Raw genomic sequence first — 18,460 nt, forward strand, 5'->3', positions numbered from 1 at the left:
CTGGAATATGGTATGGTCACTTATCTAACAATAAGAAGTCTGTTGTCTACTAATCACAAGTTTTCAAGTTTGAGTGAAACATTACTGTTTTTGTTCTTGTTTATATAAAAAATAACTTTGTAGAGTCTAAAATTTGGTAGATATTTACTGACTTTACTTTTCATTAATATTTCAACAAATATTAAATGAATACACTGTGCCAGACACTGCTCTGGATGCTGGGGCTACATGAGAGGTCAAAATAGACAAAAAGTCCCTGCCTTCATGGAGCTTACATTCTACTGGGGGTTTGGCCATAGTCTGCTGATCCCTGCACTACTTGGAAGATATATTCACTATTTCTTACTTATATTATTGCCATGTAGAAGTCAGCAGTTAGTCTAATTAAAATTTCTTTGAAATAATCTCTGTTTCTCTCTGACTTCTTTTAAGATTTTATCTTTGTCCTTGGTTTTCAACAATTTCACTTTGTTAAATTTAAGGTGATATCTTTTTATGTCTCCTGCTTGGGATTCACTGGGTCTCTTGAATCTGTACATTCATGTCTTTAATCAGTTCTGAAAAATATCTCTTTTAGTACTGCCTCTGCCCCACTCTCTCTCCTCTCTGGTATTTCAATCAGACGTATGTTAGGTCTTTTCACTGTATCATTAATGTCTCATACCCTCCCTTTTGTATTTCCTACACTTCTGTGGCTCTGGGCTACACGATGGATAACTTCTAATCTATTTTCCAGTTTATTAATTCTCTCTTTGGCTGCGTCCAATCAGTATATTTTTCTTTTTTAGAAGTTCTATTTGGGTCTTTGTCCCTTCTGTTATGTTACGTTTTTTTTATTTTTTATTGTTTCCTGTTATAAATATTTTAAGTTTGTCATTTATTAAAACATAGTACAGTTGTTTTAACTTCTGGTAATTATCAGAAACTGAAGGCTTTCCATATATAAATTTAAATTTCTTTTAGGCAGAAAATCATTTAACTTCGTTTGTAATTCATCTAAAATTGTTGCCTAAGAATACAAACTGTTGCTAATCTTGACCTCCTAAGGTCATTCCATTAATTAGGAGTCTTTCAAACACTATAATTGAGGTGGATGTTTGTTTTCGGTGTTTTTTAAAAAATATGTCTTTATTGATTTCAGAGAGAGGAAGGGAGAGGGAGACAGAGAGAGAGAGAAACATCAATGATGAGAGAGTCACTGATCAGCTGCCTCCTGCATGCCCCCTACTGGGGATCAAACCCACAACCTGGGCATGTGCCCTGACTGGGAATCGAACCATGATCTCCTGGATCATAGGTTGATGCTCAACCACTGAGCAATGTCAGCCAGGCTGGATGTTTGGTTTTATCCTGCATTCATTCCCCTCCCTTCTTCTCTTACAGAACCCATACTTTCCTTAAACAACCACTCATGACCCCAATCTCAGTCCATGTTTGGGTGGGTTAATTCTACCCAGGGTCCAAGGGGAGGCATGGTGAATCAGAGCTTAGAATCCATCTGGACATAATAATTGACACAGGGTGAGAGAGGTGACCCAAATTAGTACAATGAGTCTACATTTTTTCCATTTAGTATCTTTCCATCCAGGTCAACGAAAGATAGAAATATAAAATAGTATTATAAGAGGTTCTTTTGACACCAGATGGGTAACTTTGCATAGAAAGGCAGACAACAGAGAGGAAACAGAGCCAAGAGATGGCAGAGAAACAAGGCCAGTGGCTTTATGGGAGCTCCTGGATTCAGATGAATTCCTTGCCCTTTCAGTTACATGCACAAAAACAAATAACACTCTCTCTGTTAGTAAAACCTTTAAATTATTATGTTTTCATTTGCAACTTAAGAGTCCTGACTCAGAACATATCATTATGCAGCATACTCTGCCCTTCATTCCTGTCATGAAATGATGATAATAATATCTGAAAATTGCATACTAAGAAATCACCAGCATACCTTTTCTGTTTGAATCAGCAACATTTTGTAACTGGGAGAAAAGACCAACTGTTCTACAGGCTCTTTAATCTGGAGAAAATCCTCTATACTGTACTTTGAATCTTTAATAATAAAAGAATACACAAAGCCATCCTAGAGACCAAAAACAATGAGATAAATACAGACAATCAGTCTCAGGCAATGCATAGTATACTTTCCTTAGCAGACAAGCTAAGACTTATTACCACCCACTGTTTATTTTTGGAATTGTCTATGTTTACACTATCTAGAATGCCCTGTCTTCTTACCTTTATTTAGGTAACTTTTAACCATGTTTCCTGGTCAAGTTTCAAACTGATCTCTTTTGTGACATATATTTTCAATTACCTAAAATTTTACTGACCTCTTTCTTTGAACTTTTCTAGCATCTACCTTCTTATCATCTTCTTTATTATACAGGAGGTGCGGAAAATAAGGCAGAGTTTATTGTGTGGTTTGTACATATAGCAATCTCCTTGCTTCAAAGGATACTAGTCTTAATGTTCTTTAATCGTTACATGCAATTTCTTATCTCCCAAAATAACCCAAAGGTAGGGAGTGTGCTATTTGTTTCCTTTATAGTCTTCAAGTATTCAATAAAAATGAGTTGGTTGGTTGGTTATGAACAGATTTAGGTAAATTTCACTGTTCTCAAGAAGAATTTGAGTTACTTCTACAATAGTGAAGAGGCTTTGGGCAAACTTGTCCATAATTTTTAGATTAGACCCCATTACAACTAAGAGTAAACATTTGTGAGAAGGCTGGATTCAGACATGGGGGGAAACATGCCAGGTATTTCATCATTCTCCATCCCTCACCAGAGCTGATACTCCAATCCTTTCTTTAAATTAGTTTTAAGAAAACACCAAGGCCACACATGCAGACTAAATGTAGGAGGTGGGGGTAGTCCATTGCAAGTTGAGTGTAGGTTTACGAGCTCCAAATTGTTTCTCATTGGTGGAGCTACATCTCTCACCTTGACAACACTGACTAGCTGCCCTTGGGGCTGGAGATATGATTTGTGGCAATGGAAGAGACAACGCCAACAGTAATCTCAGGACAGCTACCAATAGACCTGAGATTTTAGTGTAGGTCAGCTCCAGACCTTAGCACTGATTACCACAGCATGGAAAAGTAACATGGCCTGACCCTTTTTCATATGTACTGCGGGTGAGTGAACCCCAGAAGATGTGATTCCTCCATCAATAGTTTCTACTTGCTAGGGTAGTTTTGAGGGAAAATAAGATAACACAAGCAAAGCACTTAGCACGCACAGTGCCTGGCACAAAATAAACACCAAGTGAATGATGGCTATTAATATTAATTCTAATGTGGACACTAACAATATGATACAGGTAAGCTAAATGGGCACACACAGGAGGCTAAGCTGAAGCTTTGACAAAACGTTCCATTTGTGTCTGAAAATTTAATACATTAAGAACACAAACAGGAATGGAATTGTGTGACAGATATTAGGTGTTTGGGGGAGCATGGATTTTTAAAATTTTATTTTTGCCTATTTGCAATGAGGTAGATATATGGTAGTTCATTATACTGATTGTTACTTTAATGTATATTTAAAATTCTTCATAGCAAAAAGTTTTATGATTGCATCCAAAAAGGAAACAATTTTAATTAATAATCTGACAGAGACTGTCCCAAATTATGGCTCATAATAGTAAATGACAACAAATGGAAATTGTATATTTTCTTGAAAGCAATTAATTTTGAAAAAATACATTACAATTCCAGAAGCAAGTACACCTCCCTTCTGATATGCCATGGAGACTGGACTGATAAGATCTCTTCCAACTTCTGGGAAAGAAAAACAAAAAAACAGGTGACATAATTAAAAGTGCAATACAAAGTAATTCGTCTCATTTGATTTCCTAGGACTATTCATTTCTTTGTAATCCTTTCCCCCCCCCCAAAATCAACTTCATATTAGAATATGTGCTATGATGTCTCCCAAACAATGAATAATAAAAGCTGCTTAGCAATGATTACTGATGTAAATCACACAAGTTTTTTTAAGGTCAGTATCATCAGACCCATGTAACTAACACTAACACTGTATAATTATTTAGCATATATATATGTATATGTGTATGTGTGTGTGTATATATATATATATATATATATATATATATATATGTATTGTCAGAGATTTTAAGAGGCCATAAAAACTATATTATTATCATCAAACTGTATACTTAAAGAGTTGTAAACTTTATGGTATGTAATTTTATATCTCAGTAAATAAAGCACAGTGGATAAAAGAAAGTAAAATGTTCTATAAGAGCATTTGTTATTAATAAAATATTGTCCTTGAATGTTGTATACTTGAAACTAATATAATAGTATATGTTAATTATACTTCAATAAAAAATATATTGTCCTTGTGGGGAAATAACAAAAGCATATTACTTGTTATGTACATAAACCACAAGAATCACAAGATCAAAACTTCAGATGGCATCCATCAAATTATTTGTTTACTGCATATTAGGTGCTTGGCATTGTGCCATATGCTAGGGATAGTGCCCTTTCCTTCAAGAACTATTCACCTCCCAGCAGTCTCTTCTTTCCCAACCCAGCTGCCACTAGAGTCCAGCTTCTTATGACTCCTCCCCTAATCTAGGTGCCTGCTACTTATAGTCACCTGCTTCTAGGATCCTTCCTTTCCTGAATGATGACTAAATTAATCTCAAGCACAATTCCAGTTGGGGTACATCCCATTCAGGAATTTTTGATGTTTACCCACTGTCAGCTGAATTAAGTATAAACATCTTAGCCTTACGTTCAAGGTCAGATATGGTATAAATGACCCTTCGTTCCCCACCACCCCTGTGTAAAACTTGCCGCTCCGGACAAACTGGACTACTTCTTGTGTCCCCACCTACCCCAGGTTTTTTGTCTACACAGATACCATTGCCAAAAGGTCTCTGCCTGTGAACCCATCCTTCAAGGGCCATTTCAAATGGCCACTTTCAAAATAACTTGGTCTGTTTCCCTCCTCTGAATTCCCACAGCACTTTGTGAAGTCCCCTCTTGGTGAAATCACCCTAATCTACCTGACTGTAATTAGCTGACTACTTGTCTTATTCTCTTTACTAAAATAGAAATCACTTAAAAGTAGAGATGATGAGGTTACATATTTGCCATCTCTGTCAACTCTGAAGCACCTTGCATAGTATCTTACACATTATAGATAAATATCTATTTTGAAAGCATTATATTATACCATGAAAATTATTAGAAATAGTATACAGGAAGAAATAGTATACAATGCATGACTACCCTGATTAAGTTCTATATTGGGTATAACGTACTACAAGTGTGAAAGGAGATCAGAAATGAGAAACATTGTTCTATAATTCATTTTACACACACATACAAGTGCTAATTTACTCTGTAGAAATCTCTGGGATTAAATTTTGGAGCCAAACGGTGAGTAAAACACAGTTCCTGACTTCAAAGAGTTGATGGCTAGTGGGAAAGACAGACATGCACATGGGGCACTGTAATAGCATAAGATGAGGCTCTAAGAAAACAGTGAGCCTGAAGGGACCCCAGACAGGGGCACCTAATTGTGCTTGAAGGTTGGTGTGAGGACAGGAAGGCTCCACAGAAGGCAATTTCACCAGGTAAACCAGGAAGACACGACACCCTAGACAAAGGTAACTGCAAATAGCAGAAAGCAGAATTTGGGGAGAGCACAGGAATGATGAGAACTTCCAACAGTCTCAGTGGGAGTAGGTGGCATTAGAAAGAAGAGGTTTACTTTTTAGAGAGCTGTGGGATGGCACTGTGGATGTGAGATTAGAGAGTGAACCATGCCTGAAGGGTACAGGTGAGAGTAAACAGAAGAAAGAGGGGTTGGGCTAGGAAAGTAAAATATAATGGTTTCAGTTTTATCAGTATTGTGTGAGTCAGGGAATGGGAGAGGGCATAGTTGAGGGACACTGCAGTTGGGGAAAACTTGCTGCAGTGCTGATGCTTAAGTTGGGAACTGGAGGGTTCAGAGGGCAAAGTGGCAAAGGAATGAGCTAGGAGGCATTTCTGTGAAACGATGGGAAGAACTGACTGGCTAGACAGAAGACCTGTACTGGGGGGTAGTAGGAACTAATACTAATGGAACAGGTAGGATGAGATGAGAGAGGGCTTGAAGGCAAGGTGGAGCAATCCTTGAGTTACATGTTAAAATATGGTCTTCAAGAAGAGCAGTATGGCAGGGATGAGCTGCCTGGTTTGAGTCAATTGTTGATTAAGGTCAATGAAGTCAGTCTTAAGGTTGCTGCAAAAATCAAGGTGTGAAATAATAAGAGCAACTGGAATAAAGAGTGCAATGGACAGGTTTGAAGAGCTTGCCCTGGCAAGGTTCCCTTCTCAAAGGGTCTACACCAGGGGTGGGGAACCTTTTTTCTGCCAAGGGCCATTTGGATATTTATAACATCATTCATGGGCATACAAAATTGTTCCTATGAAAAAAGCTCCTAGAGTTATTGAATTTTGAGTCCCGCCTGCAGTTGCCTTAGCAGGGCCAGACTAAATGATTTTGCCGGCCTTATATAGCCCCTGGGCCGGATGTTCCCCACCCCTGGTCTACATCTAGCCTCTTCTGTGACCCAGACCCAACTCTGGGCTGAGCTACTAGGACCAAGAATGGACATCAGATCTAAAGAGAATAGATCAGGTTCTCTTAGAAATTCTAACCACTTAACATAAAGGTAATTTTCAAGGTGGCAGTTAGAAGACCATTATGGAGAAAAGGGTTGAGAGGGTAGAGATCAGAAAACATTAGCTTGCTAAAGAGAACAGGCATGTTGTGGTAAAGGACACAGTGATAGCTAATAACTTGGACTCTGAAGTCTTATAGCCTGGGTTCAGGTTTCAGCGCCACAGTTTACAGGTTATGTGAATTCAGGCATGTTTGTTAGCCTCTCAATGCCTCCGTTTCCTCATTGATACCATGTAGGTAAAAATTTATCTCCTTGTAAAGCTGTTTTGAGGATTACATGAAACCTGCATTAGAGAGTGATAGCATAGCGGACTGCCTAGAGCCTGTAACATTTAAGAAACGCTGGTTAGCTAGGAGGAAGAGGGCTTGGTAACTCTGTGTGGGATAAAGAAGGAATCAAGACGTCTCTAAGACAGAGAGAAACAGGAGAGCAAACACTCATCTCTTGTGGGACATGTACACCATGGAATGCTACTCAGCCATTAGAAAGGATGAAGTACTGACATTTGCAACAACACGGATGGACCTTGAGAATATTATGCTAAGTGAAATAAGTCAGAAAAATCCAAGAACCAAATGATTTCACTCATGTGTGGGATATAAAACTGAATCTCATGGACACAAACAGCAGTGGTGGGTGCCAGAGGGAAGGGGGTGGGGGGATGAAGGGGGCCCTGCTATATGGTGACAGGAGAAGATATGACTTTGGGTGGTGGACACAGTGCAATATACAGATCTCGTAACACAGAAACCCACACCTGAAACCTATATGTTCATATTAACCACTGTCACCCCAGTAAATCTTATTAAGAAACAACAACATTCATCTTCAAGTGCAAAATCATCACCAATGGTTACGCTCCTGGGAATGGAGCAAAGCAGCTGCTCACCCTCTGGCAGACTGTCTTCTGTCTTATCAAGCACAGTGGCCTCCAAGCTTTCTCCATTAATTGATAAAAGATGACCCTCTTCACAGCCAACATATAGGTCACTTGTTGGAGTCCAGCAGTGCATAGTCGGGTGAAGCAAAGGATATACATCATCTTTGGGCTTCAGGGAAAGATTAGAAACCTTGTGTCAAGACAACAATTACAGCCTAACAGCCAGAGAAATACCCATCAAAACAATTGCAAAGAGGAAACAAATGAGTATGTACATATATGCATTCACTGGCCCCACCATTTGCCAAGAACTAACTGAACTCCTTTCTTACTCTACTACTTTACATTTTAATGCACTAGGAAAAAATAAGGCATTCTTGCCAACACATTCAGAGTTCTAGTGTCACATATTTTTATTAGTTTTAAGTAACTTCTACACTGTTTCTTGGTGAACTTTGTATCCTGAATCTAAGAAAGTCATCATCTAGCTACAATCACCATTTTTGAGGAAGACTTCTGTCCACAACTCTCCCTCCTGATTCTGCAGGGGGCATGGATGTGATTTTCCTGGAGCGGCTGTGGATAACTCTGCCTAGATCCTCTGCTTAGTTAGCTTCCATGGGGAATGAGAAGAGGACTCTCTGTCTGATTCTGGTGACCTCTCCAATTTGGTTCATGAAACATATTATGTGACTGATTCCACAGAAAACTCAAAGAAAAATGCACAAAACCTATGGGATCTATCTAGAAAAAAGGTGGCTGTGGAGACTGAAAATAAAATGGGCCAAGGATCTAAGGCAAATTTTTTTTGTAAAGGACTAAGTAGTGAGTATTTTAGGCTTTGTGGACCACATAGCTTTCTGTCACCCTGATGGCTGATTTATTTGTGTTTACTTTGCTGCCCCACTGTGGCTGAGTGTGGTTGTGTTTCCAAGGCTAAGATCTGTGCTAAAAGGAATTAGTCACTTTCTATAATTTAAAAAAGTAAATAATTGTCATTCTTCAGAAGAATCACAAAGAGCACACAACCTTTTCTCTTGCTTGCCAGAGATTTTTAAATAAACTACCAAACTGTATTATTTTTAATATCTATAGCTTAATTCTCTGCAGTGGTCAAAAACATTTGAGAACCTCTCTCTCTTTTATCCTTGGTCTGAAGCTTTAACACAAGTGTTAGCATAATGCAGGTTGGAGAGGCTTGGAATCAAGCTCCTACCTTCATCTCAAAGGCCCTGCATATGCTACTCTCTGCTCTCTGCCTCCCTCTGGAACATCATCTGTACCTCACTACCCCCTCATTTACTCTGCTCCAGCTGTACGGTCTTTTCTCAGCTCCCCAAACATACTGAATTCCTTTCTTCCCCTAGGACCTTTGTACGGGCAGTTCCCTCTGCCTAAACTCCCTTTGCCTTGCTTGTAGCAGGAGTAATGGCTCCTAGGCCTTAAAGTCTCAGCTTAAGTGTCATTTCCCCAAGGGCCTTTTTTGACCAGCATATGTTAATCTTGTCTTCACCTCCATCCCCCATTTATCCTGGTAAAATAATTATCGCATTTTGCAATGATTTAACTATCTCTTTACTTTTGGTGTTGTTACTCTGTCTTCCTGATAAAATGTAAGCTCCAAGAGGCAGGGATTATTATGCCTGATTGGTCACCATGTGACCCCATTGCCTAAAACAGTTCCTGCTACATAGGAGGAGCTTGATAAATTTGTTGAATGAATGGATGAGTGTGCAACTGCTGACAAACTCCCTTTTGAAACTTTCTTCCACTGTTTTCCACAGTCTTGCTCTTTCTTGGATTTGCTCCTATTCTGTGACTGTTCCTTCTCAGACTTGCCTTCCTCCTTCCACCTCTTGGTAGTTTCTGCTCTAGCTCTCTTCCCTGACATCCTTTCTCTCCTTTTCATCACACCCCTCCCCTCAGTGCTTCCACTCTCCTCTCTATGGGGATGACTCTGATACCCTGTGTCTGCAGCCTGGACTTCTCCCTAACAGAAAGTCCCTTGGCCAACTTCCACCTGACATCTCTACCTGGATGTGTTCCCAGCACCCCAGATTTAGTATGTACAAAACTGAAATCACATCTGGGCTCTCCGGTTCAGTTAGCAGTGTCATTATCTTCCCAGTCACCCAAACTCATAATTTCAGCTTCTTCATCTCTCATGGTCTCCAGATGAATCTGTACTAAAAAACAGGAGGAGTCTCTCTAACCTGCATGCCTCACGGGATGACTATGTGAAGACAAACAGGAAGACGTGCCAGGAAATTACCCTGAAAGTTTCGGCCTCTTCGCCTACTAGCCCGGCAATGGCTGACAGTGGGAGGACAGGTCCATAGATAGGATCCTTAGGCAATGACTCAGGGAAAACTACATCTTTTTCATTAAAATATGACCCGTCTTCCATAGGTAATTTTACTGACCTATAGAAAAAAGAAACATCAGAATAATCACATTAACAGGAACCAGTCATTAATGTAACTGCTGCTTATTGGTGGTAAGTAAGGTGGGGAGGTGTTTTAATAGAAAACAAACAAAATAGAACAGATAAAGGCCAAATAGATTTTAAAATGTGTATTATAAGGGATAAGTAATGCACAGCTATAAATTAGATACAGAGGAATTTTCAAAGTTAACATCTAAAGCAGGATTGTAAGTTTGAATGTTGACAGGGTGAGGTGTGGCAAGGTGGTGACTGTGGCAAATGGGAAATTGTTTTCCCTCCTAAAGGTGGCAGTTCCAGCCAAGAGGCTTTGTTGACGCTGTTGATGTGTGAGAATTCTGGTTCCAACATTTAAAGGAAATATCATAATTTGGATACTTATGAAAGAAAGCTCTCAAATTTTAGATGTTGGCTACCACCTCAAATTAAAAACACTGTGTGTCAAAATAAATGTATATGTAGGTTGTATTCAGCTACCTCTGCAACCTCTGGTATCAGGAATCCATTTTTAAATTTACCACATATCTATTTTTAATCATAGCATGGCTATCAAGATGAATTTGGAGAATTCATGGCTTTATGCATTAAATTCAAAATTTCTTGGTTATGTATTATGAATGATGAAAAATTTTGTAAAATGATTTTTCAAAACAGTACCCACTACTCCAATGTAAGGCTTAAGTATTTTTAAATCCTGCTTGCTTTCCGAACTGGAAAATCCACTCACTTTGCCTCCCACTTTGTTTATAGAAAAATCCCAACTCAGCATTCAGAACTAGAAGAGGATATTCCAGGGAAGCAAAAAGATAGATGGAGTGATAAATTACTTGCCTGCCCTGGCAAGGATCTGCTACAGACATCATCCACTTTATGAAAAGGTATATTGTTGTCAACTCTGCCTAGAGACAGATTTGGCTATTCAGTGGGTTCTTGTAAAAATGAAATTGCGACATAAATAGTACTGAGCAGAAAGAAGGGCCTCTCTCAGGGTTCTCCATTTAGAAAACTTTATTTACCACATTTACATTTCTCTTAAGAAGGCAGTTTTCAAAAACTGTGATATCAATGGTGTACAAGGCCAACATCTCCTTAGTCTTTGACTTGGGGAAGTATGGTCAGCTCAGGGGCGTCTTGAATCTTTGAATTCTTTTCAACAAAGAGACCATTATCACCAACTATCACCAGGACATTGGTCATATAATCTCTCTCTTTTTTTTAATTCTCACCCAAGGATATTTTTTAAAAATTCATTTTAGAGAGAGAGAAAGGGGAAGAGAGAGAGAGAGGTAAGGGGAGGAAGAAACACTCATGTGAGAGAGAAACACTGACTGGTTGCCTCCTGTACATGTTCCATCTGCGCATTGAGCCCGCAAGCTAGGTATGTTTCCTGATTGGGAATCGAACCTGCAACCTTTTGGTATATGGGACAATGCTCCAACCAATGGAGCCACCTGGCCAGGGCCAGAATTTCTTTTTGATCTAGTTCTATTTAAATAGGTCATTCCCACGACCCACTATATGCAACTACCCTTTTGTTTATAGATAATGTGGCTGAAGGTACAATCTATATATAAAATTTCCATATCTAAAAGTTTCTTATTTTTGAGATTTCAGTTGGGCATCAAAGTAATAGGAGCAAAAACTCATAACTGTTCTTTTTACATAATAGACGTTTTGAAACAGTAAGAGCAAATAAAATTTTGGAAAATTAAACCATGTTGGAAAAAGCTCTAGGGGACTTGATATTTAAAATAAACTCATTGGGAAATCAAGTCATAAAGAATCTGTTTTGAAATGCAGACAATTACTTCAATGTCATTATATTTGTAGAAAAGTGTTAAAACTTAAGATGTATATATAAAGACATTTAATTGACCACATTAATCCAATCACATTACATGAATGCAAACAAAGACCACTACTATATTGTGTTGTACTAAAGTCTCTCACTTTACTTTGAGATAATGCTCCTGGTTACTTCTTTCGATGGTCCACACAGTCACTGAACTTGGACTTGACAAGCACAGCTGGCGCCAGTTCATGGGGTTAAAAGTCATATGGCTCACATCCACACCAGGCTGTGACTTCTTGCACAAAATGACACCTGATTCCCAGTTCCTTAGAGAAAAATTGCATTTGGTAAAAAAAATAATTCATTTGAATTTCATTTCTTGAGAACATTTATCTAATTATTTAATTTATTATACAATTTATATAATCTATGACATCAATATCACATTTATAAGTAATTATGCTTATCATTATATGGTACCTGTTAAAGCAAAATAACTATTTTTTAAAAATTTTACTCATATACTACCAAGGCTATTTTCTATTCCTTATTTAATTTGTATTTAACTCATCCAAATCTAGAAAATGGAGTATATCCCCACATTTAATGAAAAATAAATGTAGGTGTCTAAACCTCTAATACTACATATGATTCTGGGTGTACTGTGTACATTGATGCCAACTGATCATTTCTAAGTTTTTTCAATCATAGTATTAGTACTTTTAAAATGGATTTTATTTATTCACTTGAGATAATATCATGAATGCCTACCTTGAGCAAGGTCCTTTGCTAGATGAAATAAAAAAAAAAATAATGTAAGCTATCCCCTCATACAGGCAGCGACACTTCCTTCCACTCAGAGTTGTGACTGGGAAACGGAAACTAATATGTATTAAGCTCGCTGGTCTTTTGGCTTCCTCCTGCTTTCACCTCCTTCCATTCTCATCACAAATGTCCTGTCCATCATATCAACCATTCTATTGCTAGTATTGCCAGTTCCTAGAATCTTTTGACTTTCTGCTTCAGATGCCTGGCAGAAACTGTCAAGCCTGGATGGGTACAATGGAAAGCCTGGGCTACTGGAGACATAGGAACAAAGATCATAGGACTACGTGTGTCAGTGATATTATAAATTCCTGGTTACTGCACTCGCTGGAGCCTCAGTACAACCTCCGATCCTACTGTTTCTCTGGTCAGTGCTCTCTCCTATTCTCTAAAGTGGACATTTTTAATATTCTCAACTTTCCTCATAGCCCTCAGGAGGAACCAACGCAGCTGACACCTTGATCTCAGACTTCTAACCTCCAGAACCATAATACAATAAATTTCTGCTGTTTAAGTCACTCAGTTTGTGGTACTTGGCTAATGGCAGCCCTAGCAAACTAATACATCATCAACAGGTGAGTGGATAAACAAACTGTGGTATACCCATACCATGGAATAGAAAGGAATGAACTACTGATACATGTAGCATAAGAGAATTTCAAAATAATATAAATCAAAATAATGATGTTGCATGGAAGATGCCAGACAAAAAAGGGGTATATAATGTATGACTTTCTGTATGTGAAATTCTAGAAAACACAAACTAATCCAGAGTGACAGAAAGCATATCAGTGGTGAACTGGGGATGGGAGGGCAGGGCAGTGATGGGGTAAGAGAGTATGTGTGGCAAGGGCCAATAAAAAAGATCTGATGGGCACAAGGAAACTTTTGGGGGTGATGGATATATTTATTATATTGATTATTGTGATGGTTTCATGGGTTTGTTCATAAATCAAAACTTATCAAATTGTATATATATGTATATATAAACAATTTATTATATGTCAATTATACCTCAATTAAGCTTTTTTTTTAAAAAAAAGAAACTACATAAATTAAATGTGTCTCGCTGAACCTAGATTATTACAAATTAATATAAGAAATACTAGTATGTAAGGAACATCCTCAATCATTCCTGAAACATTCTGCACTTCCCCTTAATAGGATTCCCCTGAAGGAGTTTATATTAAGGATGGAAGAGTGCATGCAACTTTGAACTTGGCCACATGGAAAGACCCAGCAAAGACCACAGATATGTCTTATCTCCAGGTATTTCCTGTACAGCTGGCAAATATGGCATAATGTTTCACTCTCTGAATGTATAATTGTTCTAAAGTCTCTAAAAACGTCTACTTCAAACTAAGGTCTAATATAGAGACCATCTTAATTTCAACATAAGTGGGAAACATGCAAACAGCTCAAAGGTGCTCTTTATTTTTAGAAAAGATGAAAATTTATGTATTTATAAATGTATTCTTTACCTGACAAAGGAAATATTATAACACATTAATAAAAAGAGAAATATGATAATTAATTTAGCACTCATATAGCTTTTGCCCTATCAAATTTTATGCCTAAAAGGAGTAACTAATATTAAACATTATGATTAGGACTTTTACTTCTTTTGTTTTTTCCTTGATTTAGATTTTTCATGCATCTGTCCTTTGATAAAATCCAGAAGGATTTTTATAAATAACCTAATGTAAAAGAATTCTCTAAATTCCTTTAACAAGTCAAATGTAACCCAAAAGAAAAGGAATTCTGCAGGATGCTGGAACTTACCAGAGAGCCAATTCAAATTCTGGGAGAGAGGAGTAACTAGCCAGGTAGGTGCCACAATAACTGAACGAAAGTAAAGTATAGTCCAGAAGAACATTGCCTAAAACATAAAAACCATTACAAAAACTTGATTATCATATTCTGAGATTAACTATAGTTAATCTAGTCTATAGTTTATTATCCTTTTCTAATAAATTTCACATAATTCAAAAACATTTAGCTCTTGGAATAAGAGATCTGGTTGATTTCTAACATAATGAACTGAAAGTTAAAAGTTAAGATCCACTTTTTAAAAATACTAGAGTGAATTAAGACTATTAGTTCACCGTCTCTAAACTTTAATGCACAACTGAGCATACTACACCATGTATGTCCCAGTGTGATTTGAAATGACCCAAGAAAAAGAAAATATTCCATAAATATATGAAACATTGTAATTAGAAAAGTTATTCAAACAACTTTACATACCATAGGGAGGTATAATAATTCTAGCTTAATTTTGTATCTCCATACCTTAGGCCATATCTGGACCTTAGCTTAATATCATCCAGTTCTTGAAACTACTATAAAAAGTTCTATTCTCATTTGTACCTATAATTGAAGAAATGAAACATGACTTTAAGTCTTAGCAGCAATGTGTTAAAATGTACATCATGAGGATGCTAAAAAAGGGAAGTGTCTGCTTCTGCCTCTCTGTATAAGAGGCTCTGGTTTTCCTTCTTTACCCGCTGTTCTTCAGTGTGGTTCCATAGATGCAAGCTTTGCCTTTTCCTGCGCCTTTTTTACATTCGTGTCTCTATTGCTACTTCATATACTGTATTTTTAATGTCTGTTTCCTGCTTTTTTACCCTTCTCACTTTAACTGACCATAATATAATGCTAAACTTTGTCATTCATTGTATTTATTTAGCATAGTCTGATCAACAAAGAAAACAGCTTATTTTTAAAGCATTCAACGCAAAAATAAAAAGAATTTTTCTGTGGGATAGAGGCCTTATCTTTAGAAGTTATACAACACCATTCACCTGGATTTTCAATAAACGATCAAGAAAAAAAATTGTTCTGAAAAGGTTTTTTCAAACTGTATTTAGTGCTGTAAATGAGTCTTCTAGCTCAGTGCTTCTGAGACACATTCATAATGTGTCTATGCGTCACCTGGGAAATGTTTCTAAAATGCAGATTCTAATTCAGTAAGTCTGGGACGGGAGCAGAGTTTCTGCATTTATGACAAGTACCTAGGTGATGACAGTGTTGAAAGTAAGCAGACCACACTTTGAGTAGCAAGGCTCTAGCCCAATTAATTAAATCCTTTGTGATCAGCCTGATTCCTTCCTTAAAAATGTGTATTACAACAACAAAAAAACTTCCAAAAAATTCTTTGTTTATAAGAACTAGGTTTGGTTACATCTTCTAATAAAATCCTTCAGCTATGGCAAAGGAAAGGTTTTACAGGATTACCTTTTAATTTGATCCTTCTGGTCAACCCAGGAAAGTTGTATATGTAGATGACAGGTTTTAGCTTCCGGTCAGAAAAAGCCACAACTTCATAAGGAATGTTAGTTGCCACGACACCCACAATTCCATTCATACACTGGAGTACAGTTTTTTTCTTGGTTTCGATATTAATAAATATTACGAAATTGCCACTAGAGTAGCAAATGGTGCTGTCGTTGACAAAATGAACATCCTGCTTAGGAAATCCTTGCACCCATCTTTAGGGAAGAGATATATCACCATCAGTATAATACATTCTAAACACTTTCTTTTTTTGATAAAGCAAACAAAAGGTCATCAAAATCTTTGAAACGTGTCTATTTTATTTTTACCCCCTTTCTGCCCAAAACAGTCTCTAAGATAAAAGAACACTTATGCTGGCTGTGAAGTCAGTCTGAGTCCAAGTACTACAGAAATTTAAATGTAGGTCTAAAGTTCCGTAGGTCTCGAGAACCTTCTTCAGAGGATTTTCCAGTGAAGCAAATCCTCTGATGAAACCTGAGAGAGTCTCAGAAGGGTTTCTGGGGTCTTGCACGCTCGAAAAAGATAAAGCGAAAACAGCAGAGAGAGAACGATAAAAAAAATTTTAAAAAAGCTTGAACCTAATAGAAAACGGGGTATCCTGGGCTTTTCTTTTATAATTAGCTTTGATTTTAAAAATAAACTTTAAAAAACGACTTTGAACAGGGCGGCCTGTTTTCTTATTTCAAGCAGAGGAGGAAAACTTCCTTACAAAGATGAAGTGTGGGTAGCCATATTATAGATCTAAAAATACAGGCGACTATGGAAAATAAAGGAGTTAAGCCAACATGAAGGGGAGGCTGGAACACAAAGGGAATGTACTTGTAAGTCGGGAATGTGCGGTGGGTAAGTGCTAGGAGGAGAGTCTGAGACGAGGGGAGGTCCCAGTTTTATTTACATATTAAGGATATGGTTAAAGGTAGACGGTGGAGCAGGTAGGAGGAGGGCAGGTTGGTAAGAAACCTCAAGAGATGGGAGAGAAGAGCCAGGGCCAGGGACGCTGTGTGGGACCCATGGCCAGTGACACTCCAGCACAGCGGTTCCCAGCCGGGGTGCCACAGGGAAGCAGGGGCGCCTTGGTGGGCACACAGTAGGGTGTACAGACCCTGTGCTGTGGGACTGTGCACCTGAGACCTGCCTAAGTTTGTTAACCAGGGTCACCCCAACAAATTCAAAAACCAAACCGAACAAAACAAACACCGTGCAATGCCTGATCATTTAGTCAGGGGCACTGACCTCTTTTCCTTAGGTTGTCAAAAAAAAAAAAAAAGTGACAACCACCAACATAACATTAGCCGTCGGGTGTCAATGAATCAAAATTAAACCTATTTGTGTGTGTGTGTGTCAGATGGGCAAACAATGTATTTCTTTGGTGTGCCGCAGAATTTTAGTAGTTTGTGTGTCATGAGGTGATAAAGGTTGGAAATCGCTGCTCTAGAATGTGGAAAGAAACGGCCCGTTTATCTGCGAGGCGCTTTATGCTTTCATAAGGCTACTTACTATAAATGCAAATAAATCTGATGTTAGCGGTTAGGAGTTAGGAGGACGGCCCTAAATTTGGGGGGAAATCACCAAAGGCTACTAGAATGAAATGGGGGCTGTCACTGGGATGGGGGGGCATATTTATGAAAAGTCAGGAGAAAAGGGAAGCAACGCTGAGCCGGGAAAAAGGCAGAAACCAAGAGCGGAGGAGAGCGACGCGAGGGGTGCGGGAAGGAAGGGGGCGCGGGAGGCCCGGGCCGCCGGAGGCGCGGGCACCGGCTGAGGGACCGAGAGGCCGGCGAGCGGGTCGGCTGGGAAGGGGGCAAACTTCCGGGAGGGCGCGTCTAACGAGCCGGAGGAAGGGGAGCGCCGGGGAAGGACGCGAGGCGGGGGAAGCGTTTCCGCGAGACCGAAGTCAGGCGCCGGGCGGCGACGCCGCACCTCACGGACAGGGACGCCGGGTTGACGACTCCCAGGTGGCCCTCCTCTCGCTCCTGGCCTTGCGCCATGGGCCGTGTTTCTCAAAGCGGGACCCCGGCTCCGGTTTGCAACGGTCACTCCGAAGCCCCTGGCGACCCCGCCGGCGCAGCCTCCACTGTTTGCACCGTATCCTGGAGACCGTAACCCCTGCGCCCATTGGCTCTTCCCCTTCGACCTGCTCCATCTAGAGCCGAGCGGATTGGTGGAAGCGCAGCAGTGTATCAGCCAATGGGCGAACGGCGAGAGAAGCGCGGGGCGGGACCCTCGGAGGGAGGGGTGGAGCGGCCACACCCAGGCGGTGGCAAATATTTGCAATATTAATGTCAATAGCAGAAATTAATATTGAGTGCTGGGCGAGCCGGACGTTGCTCCAAGCTCCTTGTGGGCGTTATTTCATTTCATCTTCAAATCCCCCATCGTCCCCATTTTACAGATAAGGGAAGTGAGGAGAAGAAAAAGCGAGGCCTCCTCTAAACCTAGAGCTCCAGGACTTTCATTGCTGTATCACACTTTCAGACGTACCCTCCGCTACTTAAAATAGGCAGTGTCTGAA

The 18,460-nt window shown here is 39.1% G+C and overlaps 1 protein-coding gene across 1 annotated transcript in view; it reads right to left on the reverse strand.

The window, feature by feature from the left end:
- CFAP43 (cilia and flagella associated protein 43) overlaps positions 1 to 18,079 on the reverse strand; it is a 69,135-nt gene extending 51,056 nt beyond the window's left edge. Inside the window, exons 1-8 of the mRNA XM_081158160.1 lie at positions 17,869 to 18,079; positions 15,889 to 16,142; positions 14,434 to 14,530; positions 11,985 to 12,152; positions 9,864 to 10,014; positions 7,601 to 7,760; positions 3,714 to 3,784; positions 1,952 to 2,083 (exon numbers count right to left, since the gene is read on the reverse strand). Of these exons, the coding sequence (XP_081014286.1) occupies positions 1,952 to 2,083; positions 3,714 to 3,784; positions 7,601 to 7,760; positions 9,864 to 10,014; positions 11,985 to 12,152; positions 14,434 to 14,530; positions 15,889 to 16,142; positions 17,869 to 17,936 (1,101 nt within the window). The 5' untranslated portion in view covers positions 17,937 to 18,079. The remainder of the gene's footprint in view (positions 1 to 1,951; positions 2,084 to 3,713; positions 3,785 to 7,600; positions 7,761 to 9,863; positions 10,015 to 11,984; positions 12,153 to 14,433; positions 14,531 to 15,888; positions 16,143 to 17,868) is intronic.
- Between the last annotated feature and the right edge of the window lie 381 nt (positions 18,080 to 18,460).

The sequence above is a fragment of the Miniopterus schreibersii genome (genome assembly GCF_964146895.1).
Source record: "Miniopterus schreibersii genome assembly, chromosome: 14".
Taxonomy (NCBI): Eukaryota; Metazoa; Chordata; class Mammalia; order Chiroptera; family Miniopteridae; genus Miniopterus; species Miniopterus schreibersii.